General features: G+C 39.1%; 1 protein-coding gene across 1 annotated transcript in view; it reads right to left on the bottom strand.

The window, feature by feature from the left end:
* The window catches only part of LOC134284294 (patronin-like), a 57,042-nt gene that overhangs the window by 32,345 nt on the left and 11,144 nt on the right, over nucleotides 1-13,553 (bottom strand). The window contains exons 4-5 of the mRNA XM_062843091.1: nucleotides 8,819-8,890; nucleotides 6,707-6,808 (exon numbers count right to left, since the gene is read on the bottom strand). Of these exons, the coding sequence (XP_062699075.1) occupies nucleotides 6,707-6,808; nucleotides 8,819-8,890 (174 nt within the window). The remainder of the gene's footprint in view (nucleotides 1-6,706; nucleotides 6,809-8,818; nucleotides 8,891-13,553) is intronic.

Below are 13,553 nucleotides of genomic sequence, written 5' to 3'. Positions count from 1 at the left end.
ACAAAAACTTGTGTTGAAATGATGAAAATTATTTTAAAACTATGGTGGTACTCCGCGACATTTTGGAAAATTTCAAAAGGCGCCGCGACACCAAAAAGTTTGAAAACCTCTGGTGGTTACATCGCAATCTAAAGGCATTCTGGTCGTTCGTGAAAACGTGAAAACCAAGAAAAATGAGGAAGGCCTTCCTGCCGAAATTTTCCTGAGCGAGAGACGTGCACGAGCATTGCTGACAGATAACTGTAAACAAGTACCCTCAGTGTACCAGTAGCCTTTCACGAGCGTAAGTAGGAAGGTTCTCTGCAAAAATGCAATATTGTTTCCAGGGGATATTAAAAATGTACGTGCCCAATAATATCCGAATGAAGACAATCGTACATGTTTATGCCAATAATAATTATTTATGCAATTCAGTATCATAATTTATAATTTATACAACCCATTTTGGTATCATAATGGCCAATTTTTCCGAACTTGTTCATTATGCAACTGAAATGAGTTGCATAATGAAAAATAGTTGTATAATGTTCATAATGCAACTCAAATGGATTGCATTATGAAACAATCATTGCATAAAATTTTGTATGGAACACGTTGGAAAACTCCTCGTACGACTCGTGCTAAAAAAATCAAGTTTTTGCAACTCGTTACATAAATAATTATTTCATAGCAATGAGCGGCTATTGGAACACGAGCAGACTGCTATACTGACAGTACTTAATGACACCAATGCAGCTACTGATCAAGTTCTGGTATTCCACAATACATCTAGTGAAGTCTTCACCTTCAACGTGATCACTATTACTCCAGAAATGATTGATTTGGCTATCAATGAGTTAAAGCATTCTATTGTTCAAGCATTAGATCCCGCCATGTAGAGGATTCAGGGGTAATATGCACTAGTTAAGGAAGATGCGTTCATATGCATATAAAAAGACAATAATATTGTTCTAATACGTGCATTCATTGCAAAACGTTTTCTGCACAAGCTAGTTTTTCTGTTTTATATGTTTATGCGGGGCAGTATGCACCCTCACTTGGAATAAAACACACCCAAACATTTGAAGAGGCAATTCTGCTTAGAGGGTTTGAAAAGTCGGTACAATATCAAGTTTTATTAGTTTGTACATTTATAAATGCTGTAAAATTATGTTTAAAACCAATTAATTTCTTCTGTCACTGATTTTCATTATTAGTAAACATAAACAAAACTACTTAAACCATAAAGTCACGCGGCCTGCAAACGATGAGTCGATAAGAAGAGCGTCCAACATAGCTCTTGTCCACACAAGTTCCTACCTCATGCTTTCACGGATCAAGCGATGACAAAGACCGCAAGCTAAGAGTTGTATGCTGTGCTTAGCTGGTAGTGCAGCCTGGGCACTGTTGTCCTTGTGACTTCAGCTAGATTTATGAGGTACGTCTCGAGCGTCTGTTCACCAAAGAGGTGTGGTTCAAACAGTGTCTGTTCTGGCATCCAGCGGCTGAGTATGAAATGCTCCTCCACCGGAAGCTATACCTAAGGTGGAAGCTCCACCACGGTGGATAGGGGGCCTTAGACCAACAACCTTCCGTTTCCGAAATCAAAAAACCGTTACAGAAACCGAAAATGAAAGATTACGAACTGATTCAACGGCAACGACTTTGAGCGTGAAACAACAGACAAGAATCGGAACTTGGAATGTATTAACCCTGGCCCAGCAGGGCAAACTGGCACAACCAGCCAATGAGGCATGCCGTATGAAGCTTGAGATCCTAGGACTGAGCGAAGTCCATTGGCCGAACTTTGGAGAACACAGGTTGGCGGTAATGGTACCGCGTAAAAAAAAACCGCTTAAAAAAAACGCGTAAAAAACCGCGTAAAAAAACCGCGTTATTTAAAAAAAAAAAACCGTCGTAAAAAAAGTCTAAAAAAATCAAGTCACGTTAGATGTAATCCTGACTATTTTGCGCGTGTTTTTGAAAAAACTCGGTTTTTTTTTACGACGGGTTTTGAAATAACGCGGTTTTTTTTACGCGGTACCGCGTAAAAAACCGCGTAAAAAAACCGCGTAAATAAAACTTCAGTGTACTCTGACCTACGAGGTGATCACGCTCCCCGCCACCGTTGAGTTGGTTTCCTGCTCAGCGCTCACGACGTGGGAAACTATTAGTTAGAGGATAGTTGTAGCCATATTCAGAGCACGGGTTCGAAACCTTACCATGATCCAATGTTACGCGCAACTGATGCTGCCAAAATGAAAGACAAAGAGATCTTTTACAGCCAACTGAATGCTGTCGTCAGGCCCGGATTAAGGATTGTGGGGGCCCGGGGCCCGAGCGGATGTGGAGGGCCCTCGGAGAGATGACCAAAAATGTTTTTTCCTTATTTTCGAACAGTACTTGAGTAAAATGAAAAATAAAGCTAATGTTAGCAACGAAAACAGGTGTTTGTGGGGGCCCCTAAAATGTGGGGGCCCGGGGCCCGGGCCCCCCTGGCCCCCCCTTAGATCCGGCCCTGGCTGTCGTGGACAAGATTCCGACAGGTGATAACAAGATCTTTATGGGCGACTTCAACGCGAAGGTTGGTTCCGACAACTCGGACTATGAGCACGTCATGGGACGCCATGGAGACGGAGCCTTCTTGATGTGCGGAACAAACGTAGCGCCGACATTGCGTCCGACCATCATCTTCTAATCGACGAGATCCGACTGCGCATTGCCAGGGTCCAGTGACAGGAGGAAAAAATCGGGCGCCGGTTCAACACACTCCGACTGGAAGACGCTGCGGTGAAAAGGTCCTTCGTCGAGGAGCTAGAGAACCGTGTTGCGAATATTCCAGAAGGTGGAAGCGTAGAAGATCAATCGAGCGCCATCAAGAACGCCTTCATCGCCATCGGCGAGAATAATTTAGGTGAGCTACGCACCCAAAGAAAGCAGTGGATCACAGATACCTGGAGCAGGAGGAAGATAGAGGAGCGAAGGAACGCCAAAGTCGCGATAGAGCGAGCGAAAACACGAGGAGCCAAAGAGGTAGCCCGTCAGCGCTATTCGGTTCTCTAGAAGGAAGTGAAACGATCATGTATGGGATAAAAAAGCGTGGGCGGACTCCCTAGCCGACGAAGGCTAGAAAGCCGCAAACACAGGCGACATCCCTTTCCTCTACGATGGGATCAAGATGAATGCTACGATGCCCGTTAAAGACACGTCTGGACAGTTACTGACCGACCCGGCTGACCAGCTGAAACGCTGGTTCGAGCACTTTGGAAACCTTTTTCAAGTGTTGGCCACGCTATCAATACCTCAGCATGATCCGCCAAGGGTTCGACGCATTACCCGTGTCAACACCGAAGCTCAGGAGATCAACATCAGTGCAGGAGATAGAAACAGCAATCCGTAGCATGAAATCGAACAGAGCACCCGGGGTCAATCGCATATCAGCTGAGATGCTCAAAGCTGACCCCGTTTCATTTATTTAGTTAACATCAAATTCATGATAATACTGAATCAACAATTTGTCGCCATAATACTCGATTTGCAGCTGCAGCTCTCCAACGTCGGTCACGCCCAACACTCGCCAGATCACGCTCCACCTGGTCCGCCCATCGTGCTCTCTGCGCTCCACGCCTTCTTGTACCAACCGGATGGTTAGCAAACACCAACTTTGCAGGGTTGTTGTCCGGCATTCTTGCAACATGCCCTGCCCATCGTATCCTTCCTGCTTTGGCCACTTTCTGGATGCTGGGTTCGCCGTAAAGTGCAGCGAGCTCGTGGTTCATCCTTCTCCGCCACACACCGTTCTCCTGCACGCCGCCGAAGATCGTCCTTAGCACCCGGCGCTCGAAAACTCCGAGTGCTTGCAGGTCCTCCTCGAGCATCGTCCATGTCTCGTGTCCGTAGAGAACCACCGGTCTTATTAACGTCTTGTACATGGTACATTTGGTGCGGGGGTGAATCTTTTTTGACCGCAGTTTCTTCTGGAGCCCATAGTAGGCACGACTTCCACTGATGATGCGCCTTCGTATTTCACGGCTCACGTTATTGTCAGCCGTTAGCAAGGAACCGAGGTAGACGAATTCTTCTACCACCTCGAAAGTATCCCCGTCTATCGTAACATTGCTGCCAAGGTTTGTCCTGTCTGGCTCAGTCCCACCTACCAGTATGTACTTTGTCTTAGCCGCATTCACCACCAGTCCGACCTTTGCTGCTTCACGTTTCAGGCGGGTGTACTGTTCTGCCACCGTTCCAAATGTTCTGTCAAAGCTGACCCCGTAGTATCCGCAAACTACTGCATCAATTATTCTGCAACATATGGGAAACCGCGACATTTCCGGCCGACTGGATGCAAGGCGTCTTAGTGAAGGTACCCAAAAAGGGTGACCTGACTGTATGCGATAATTGGCAGGGCATCATGTTACTGTGTATCGTTCTCAAAGTCCTCTGCAAAGTGATCCTTCACCGGATACAGGAAAAGATTGACGCAACTCTCCGACGGCAACAAGCAGGATTCCGTGCCGGACGATCCTGTGTGAACCATATTGTCACGCCCCGTATCATTCTGGAGCAAATCAATTAATTCCAAGAATCTCTCTGCCTTGTGTTCATTGATTACGAAAAAGCTTTCGACCGTCTCAATCACGGAAACATGTTGGAAGCCCTCAGGCGCAAGTCCCTGAGAAAATCATCGGCCTCATTGAAGCACAGTACAGGGCATTTTCGTGCAGAGTACTGCACAACGGTGTTTTGTCCTATCCCATCCGGGTCGTTGCTGGAGTGAGGCAAGGATGTATACTATCATCGCTACTGTTCCTCATCGTAATCGACGAGATCCTGGTAGGTGCGATTGACCGTGAACCAAATCGTGGATTGCTGTGGCAGCCAATTACCATGGAGCACCTAAACGACTTCGAACTGGCCGATGGCGTTGCTCTCCTAGCTCAACGGCGCTCTGATATGCAGAGCAAGCTCGATGATCTTGCCAATCGCTCCTCAGCGGCAGGTCTTACCATCAACGTCAACAAGACCAAATCGTTGGATGTAAACACGGCCCACCCTTCCAGCTTTACGGTAGCTGGGCAATTAGTGGAGAATGATGAAAGCTTCCAATATATTGGTAGCCAAATGGCGGCCGATGGCGGCACCAAGATCGACATAGGTGCACGGATCAAGAAGGCGAAGGCTGTTTTTGCGAGTTTAAGAAATGTATGGAAAAACAACCAGATCAGTCGACGCACCAAAATCCGAATTTTTAACCCGAACGTGAAATCTGAGCTGCTGTACGTCAGTGAAACTTGGTGTGTGTCAGTGGAGAAAACTCAACGGCTACACTGCCCCCACTCGCATTACTGTCCCATTTGACTTTTCATCACTTTTGAGTTAACGTTATGAATAGTCATCATTTTCGATGTACTTCCAAAAACAATAATAAAAATTATGAATTTTTATGTCAATATGTGAAAAAAATACCAAGTCATGAGCGTCCCATATCAAAAGTACCCGCATAACAGTCCCATCATGGATTTTTGTGTCACGTAACACAAAACTGAACAACTTTGTAGTGATTGTAATATTTTTTACAGTTATATATTCATGTGCAAAGCAATCTGTGAAAGTTTCGAGATGATCGAAATATTCTTCAAAGTTTGGCGATTTTTCAAAGTTTTATATGGAAACAAGTTTTCAAACTTCAAATGCTGTTTTCTCAATTCCTACTTTTTGCAAATGGGACTGTTATGCGAGTGGGGGCAGTACAGGTCTTCATCGATAGATGTCTTCGGTGTATGGTATGGAGCTCCATCGTCAATGTTATCAAAAGCCGATAGTGATAGGAATTCGGGATCGAAAGTGGAGCTGGGTCGACCACACTCTACGCAGAGACGGAAACAAAATATGCAAGCAAGCGTTAGATTGGAACCCAGCATGACATCGCAGCAGAGGCAGACCCAGAGGCTCATGCTGGCGCAGCCTCAACAACGAAATCAAGCAAGTCGACAGAAATTTGATTTGGCCACAGGTCAATGCGATGGATGGCGGGCAATCGCCCAGGATGGAGGTCTTTCAATTCGGCTTTCGGCACCGCCTTGGGTGATCAGGACTGAAAGTAGGTAGGTAAGTAAAAGTAATGACAATGTCGCAATCTCAATTGGTTGTGACAATGCGACATAGGTTTGTTTCAACTTAAACAGAATATGATAGGCAATAACTTCTTGGTATTGAGTAGTTTTTCTACAGCATATTTTAGTTATTTTGTGATACGGTAGATTCTTCTGCTTGCACCATATTTCTTAAGTTTTCCTTAATCTGAGTCGTAAAACTATTGAGTTTTTTTTTTCAGTGCTTATTAGTTCCCTTCATACCATTATTTTAGTTACAGAATGTCGTAATCATTACAAAAGCGGTGTCCTGACACAATATTGCCAACAAAAATGTGCTTGTTCTACTGAAACAAATGGAAAATAATTTTAAAAAAAATGTGAACCATAAAAAAGCCCAATTAGAAATCAAACGAACCAATAAAGCAACAACACATTTGCATCCCGTTTTGTTAAGTGTGGTGTTTAGCGAAATGTGAACCGAAACTTGTATTGAGGTAAACTTGTGTTTTGCTCCTCAAACCTTGGAAAACCCAAAACCATCCTAAACCACACCCTGAATTCTTTATCGTGTTTGAGTAAGTAACACCTTTTTTGGTGTGTGCTTGTATGAGTAGGAGGGAGGTGGACCTTACCGCATAGATTCATCAGGGAGTTGGATTTACGTCCCCGGAAATTGGCACCTTTCGCTAGCGAGATACGTGATAAGGTACGACCTCGTTCGATCGTCGCCGGTTCTGCAATTACAATGACAATGGGAGTTGATGGTATTGTTGTTTTTGATATGGGTATTCACAGTTTGGTTGGGTGTTTTTTTTTGGTTGTTGTTGTACATGGGTTCACTGTATATTTGGTAGAGTAACCGGTCCTATGGTTCATTCCATTGAACAACGGTCCAATATTCATCGAAATTGTTATTTTTTGAAGAAGTATGAATATTGGCACATTGAATGGAGAACAATGTCTTAACAGGGTTTGTGGATTCTGCAGTTTCACTACTTTAGAAATGTGTGTTGTTTTTGTAAAACATACTATATATGTATACCTGTTTGAAGTAAAAACTTATCATATTTAAGTGAAAAGTGAAAGATTCATACTGATCTAGTTGAGCGACAACCGCGAAAGATTCATAACCAAAGCCCTTAATGATAAATATTTTATAAATTATTTTATAATTAACCGTTATGTGGCCGGCAAACTTTTTGCTTTTTTCTACACCGTGTATTTTAAATGGGTGCTGGGTACCCGGGTACCCTGCCGGCCACATAAGGGTTAAATAGATAACAGTATTGTGACTAAAATTAACAAAATGAGAATAAGTGCGCATATAGAAGAATTTCAGAACTTGAAACCCTAAAATCAAACAAATTAAAATTTAGATTTCGAAAAAAAAACAATACTCATAGTGAATTTGGATCTCCATTAACCCGACTAATAATAAATCATGCAAACGTGATCAAATAAAAACGGAAACGTGAAAGTGAATGATGATTCATTCAATCGTCATGCGTAAGCAATAGGAAATGAACAATTCCTAACTAAATGTAAGAAGATGATCAGTATGCGTGTTGTCGATCAAATATCATATGTGAAACAATGGGTTAACGTCATGCAAGAAGATGTTCCAATACCTCTAAAATTTGCTTACAATCTATCAACTAAATTAGGAAGATTTAGATTTAGAGTCAATCTGGTTCCAATTGTTCAAACAAACCAACGGTTAGTAACCAAAAGCTATACAGTGAGTCGGGAAAAAGGGGTAAGTACAGGGGATAGACAAAATGATCGGGACAGGCAAAATTTTCACTTTTCAAAAAATGTTCAATTAGCTGTAACTCTTCGAAAAGTGCATCAAATATTTTCAAATTTTTACTGTAAGTTCCTCAACTAGTTGTGTATCAGTGGACAAAATTTGGAAAAGATCGGACAATTTTTCACGAAGTTATAAAGCTTTTTGAAAAAGGTAAAATAATCCGATAGCCAACTTTGAGCTGTTATATCTCCGGATTCAATAAACCGAATGCAATGAAATTTTGTCCATTTATGACTTATATAATGAGCTATGAAAAACCATTGACTTAACTTAATATTCTTAACACGGAAGAAAGTTATAACAATTAGATTATTTTTCTAAAAAATCATCAAATTATCCAAAACATCAACATCGTCTCTAAATTCAAGATGCAAGTTATAGTTCATTTAGTTTCCCTCTAACTGACTTATATATAAATGCGTTTTGAAGGAAAGTAACAACATAGCCGCCAATAAATTGAAAAAGTAATGGAATGCATAATAAAAATAGACCAATTTACTAAAAAATCGTGAAAAAAATAAAATCGCTATAACTTTTTTGCTTGTTAAAAATTTCAAGTCAAGTTAAATGTTTTCCAGAGTTCATTATATAAGTCATGAATGGTCAAAATTTCATTGCAATCGGTTCATTGAATCCGGAGATATAACAGCTCAAAGTTGGCTATCGGATAATTTTATCTTTTTCAAAAATCTTTATAACTTCGTAAAGAATTGTCCGATCTTTCCCAAATTTTGTCCACTGATACACAACTAGTTGAAGAACTTACAGTAAAAATTTGAGAATATTTGATGCACTTTTCGAAAAGTTACAGCTAGTTGAACATTTTTTGGAAAGTGAAAATTTTGTCTGTCCCGATCATTTTGTCTATCCCCTGTATATCTAAGAAAGAATGGAGAAGTCAATCTTAAACATATTGAGAGTAACCGCCACCAACCTCTTCCAGTTTTGTAGGAACCCCGTCGGCCTATTGGCGTTGAGCTGCTACTAGGATATTCATCCGGTGATTCTAATGAGTGTGTCGAAGATAACGACGACGACCACGTTCGTGATTAGCACGTGACGACGTATCGAGTGGGTTGTTGTGGTTTTCGAGATTAGCGAGTGTTGTTGTTTACACACAGTTCGAGAGGCGTATCGCGAGATTTTGCAGTGGTACGCGATTCGAGTGGGTGATATTTATGTGCAATGATTAGTATACGAGTGGGTGGGAAAAAAAGAAGAAAAGAAAACAATTTAGGTTAGTTTGATCCAGTTCGCCTGGAGATGGCTGGATTTACTAGAACAGTAGATACTTGTACATCAGGAGGGTTGATGCAGGCAAGGAGGGGTATTGGGGTATTATGAAGGTTTTTTCAACAACAACGCTAGGGGAACACTTACAATTGACTATTTATCACTACAGGAAGCATTTTTACGCTAAGCCTAACACCAACACCAGAAGACCCTAATGTGTATGAAATATGACACCATAGGACACATATTCTTTACATGAATAGCATATATTTTTAGCAAGGTGAGCTGTTTCAAGATTTTTTTTCACTTCACAGTAGAATTTATACTCGGTTGGATATATTATGCAAAATGGTTCGAGGTATACTAGGGTGTGGGACCATTTGGGCAGGGGCCCTTTTTTGGGCACCTTCTGCTTGATTTTATATGCGATTAGACTTCCCGGGTAGAGGCAAAGAACAAATCAAGTGCAAAATAATAACAAGTTTTGCCATCATATCTCATTTTATCATTCTTATTTTATTTATGAATAACACTAAGGATCTGTTCCAATTGGAGAATTAAAATTAATTTTCACTTCAACTTGAAAGTTCGATAATTATTTCCTTAGGAGAACTGTCAAGTTTGAGTGTCGAACTGTCAAATTTATGTAAAAATTAATTTTAATTCACCAATTGGAACAGACGCTAAATAACTCGTCAAAAACAAAAATTGATATCTTTGCAAAATTTGTTATTTCTGAGTTATTATTATATATCATAACTCATTTTGTTATTGATGAGGTTATTTTGTTTTGTCAGAGATAATAATTTGAGAAGATCAAATTTTCCTTTGAAAATAGTAACTAACAAAATCAGTTATAAGTAAGTCAGAAAATAAATTAATAATAACTAATTTTGTTATTACAAGATCAAAACAAAGAACAAAATATTTTTGAAAAATACACTTTTTCCAATCATAGAACGAAATTTACAATTGTTATTATCTTTTTAGAAATAGCTTATTTTGTACTTACTTTGTCCTCAATAACTCGATAATAACTGATTCAGTTATTCCACATTTCAAAATATTTTGTCCTTGATTTGTTCTTATAATGACAAAATTAGTTATTATTGAGTTATTTTCCGGTACAAAATCAGTTATAATTTTTGTTCTTCTAGCCCAACAAACCAATAACAAATTCTTTTGTTATTTTTCTATGCCCGGGTTATAGCATCAAGCATTACACAAAAAAAACAAGTCAATTGGTTTGAAACTGACTGGTGGAAAGTGGCCAAAAAAGGACTTCCTTGCCCAAATGATCTGGCACCTCTTATCTGGGTAAATAAGAGGATTACTTACTACAAGTAACTTTTAAAAAATCTCAGAAAACCAGGAATGTTTGAATAATTTCAACAAATTCTTCGAAAAACTGGCAATATACAATCCAATTCTCAAAATACCTATATCATAAAATCTAATAATCATAAAATGACAAAACTGTTGAATCAAATGGATTAGAGGAGGCTTTGACAATCTTCATAAAGCCTAATAAAATACACTGAAACCTCCATTTAAGTTGATGCATGGCTGATCGAAAATAATTTTTACCGTACAAGCAATGGCAAAACTAAAGACTTTTATATTTTATAACACTTTGCATGACAAAGGAGATTTATCAAAAAATATAAAACTGTACAGTTTAGTCATTGCTCGCACGGTGAAAATTATTTTTGATCAGCCATGCATCGACTTGAATGGAGCTTTCAGTGTATAGGCTATGTTATTAACTCATAAACTGTTTTGAAGCCACAATTGAGCTTGATTGACCGCCCGCAGTTGCTACTTCAGTATCGCCAGATCAGCTACACTCACACAAGGAACTTTTTTGAAGCCACACAAATTATTTACAAATTGTTACTTTGAAATAGAGCCAACACAGGGTTACTTTATATCTTCCGATGTTTCGGCCCTTGGTTTGGGCCTTCTTCAGGGAGGTTATAGGCGTATCGTTAGCGTTTCATCGCCTTTCGGTGAGCTGCGGATTGTTTTTATTCTAGTATGTATATGGTACTTTCAACTGGAATTGACTAATTGGTCATTAAGTGAAGAACTTTTGATTCGTATAACAACGTTCATATTGATTGCAGAAAGTTTATCTGCATATGAATTAAAAAACGTTTCTACCCGTAACGTGGGTAGATCACCTTATAATGGTGCGTTACGGCGTAAAATCTACCATAACCTATTTTGATTTCTTAATTTTCCAGCTTTGTTTGTTTTAAATGCTGGAAAATTATAAGATCACAATTTAGTTTACTTTTCTGTGTTTTTTTATTTTTGTATAATGTTTTTTCACTACTAATATACCATTTGCTGGATTTTAACTTCAACTTTAATAAAATAACATTTTTTTCAGCGCTGTTCAGGTAAATAAAGTTGTAATTGTAATGTAGGTTAATTAAAATTATATGTATCATAATCATAATATTTATTGTTTCAGGTAAAATCAGGTAATTGGTCAACTACATAATTAAATATATTCAAATTATATGATACTTGGGATATTGGGAGGGGTAGCCTAAGGAAGCTAAATGAACTGGTTTCTGGACAAATGTTCGTGGGGTGGCCAGACTTTGTCACGAGATAACAACCATCGTGTTGTCTTCCGAAGGTTTCCAGTAAATTTAGCTTACCCTGCTACAACAAACCATCAGGTAGATCATTCCCTTCCGGTATGACTCTGCAGCCATAGGTAATCCTTGCGCTGATGGTGGGTACACAATCATCATCATCATCATCATCATATGAATTAAAAAACGTTTCGTCAGAATTTTCGTTCATTTTTTTTTTTCAAAAATATTCCTTAAAATATTTTTAGCGAGATCGATGTAGAAATCCATAGGGCATTCTAGGAGAAATATCTGCCAGCAGAACCCGTCAGACGAAATCATATGCCAAAAGCTACTGGATTCGTGGAAAAATTTGCAAAAAAAAAAACTTGGGAGACATTTTTAAGGCAAAATCCATAAAGATATCTTTAAAAAAAAAACTGATAGAAAAGGGGACGTGTTTGGTAGTATACACTAGAAGCATTCTTACACGATTGCTTTAAGAAATTTTTAAGTAATGCCTGAACAATCCATGTGCGATATTCTTGAAAGAATCTTTAGATGGGAATCTTCCAGGGAGAGGAAGAAAAACTGAAAAAAAATGCTCAAGTACCTCTTGGAAAAATTCTCTAAGGAATTGTAGTACGGGGCCGTACCATAAACCACGTAGATTCCTTGGGGGAGGGGTGTCTGGTCAAAGTCTACACTCCTTACAAATTTCAAAATTTTTGTGTGAACAAAAGTCTACGAGCGGGAGGGGAAATAGACATGTCACGTGGTTTAAAGCCTGTATCCGCAATAATCGGGACACAGAAGTACGTCAGTAGTTCTGTAATGAATCGATAAAATTGGCCAAATAATTGACTGAGAACTCTTTGGTGTATGTTTATTATTTGTACCAAATTTCATAAAAATCGATGCATTACTTTTAATTGTGGATGAAAAACAAACAGACGTGGTTTTAAGCATTTTGTACAATCATGATCAATTTTCATTCGCATACTAGATGGTTCTTCTACGCTACAGTTCAAAGTTCTGTGATGATAGTTATTATATTTCGTTAGTAGTTATGATACTTATAGAGACACTTTCTTGCAAAATTTCATTAACTTTGATCAATTGGTTTGAAAGCTACTGGTGTTGATAGGGTTGAGTGTTAGTGAAAATTTTTCGTGTTTTACATGTGCGATTTTTGCCTATTCATAACTTTTAAATTTCTCTGTCAATTTTCATGAAATTTTCACAGAAGCTAATTGATTATGTGTATACTATGCCTGCAAAATTTAATGATTATTGGTACAGTACTTTCAATAGTACAATCGAAGCAATAAAGGGTGCTGACTTATTACTGTCTGAAAGGCTAAAATCACGTTTAGTCCCAATACATGTTTCGACTATAAAATTGTTGATAGTGCATCGATTTTTTTTGAAATTTTGCCTATGCAACAAATGTGGATTGAGAGGTTTGTGTTCAAAATTTCAGCCATTTCCTTTGCCAAATTCCAAAGTTACAGCGCTGACAAGCAAAACTAGGGGCTGTACAAAATTCAATGGCGCACATTTTACTCTTTCGTTGCTACAACAAAAAGTAATACACCGATTCACATGAAATTTGGTAGGTGGAATGAACACATTTTAAGATGTTATTAGACAAATTTTGAACAATTTTAATGTATCTTTTGCAGAGTTACAGCTGTATTTCTGTGTCCCGATTATTGCGAATACAGGCTTTACGAACAGTCCCTGACGAGTATCGCCTCATTCTTAAAATATGTAGTGAAACTGGCAACACCGAAAATAAAATCTTGAAAGAGATAATAGACAATCTAATACGATTTGAATAATAGA

Source organism: Aedes albopictus, chromosome 3, assembly GCF_035046485.1.
Source record: "Aedes albopictus strain Foshan chromosome 3, AalbF5, whole genome shotgun sequence".
Classification (NCBI taxonomy): Eukaryota; Metazoa; Arthropoda; class Insecta; order Diptera; family Culicidae; genus Aedes; species Aedes albopictus.
Note: the sequence above shows the minus strand (reverse complement) of the source record. Positions and strands in the feature narration are given on the sequence as shown.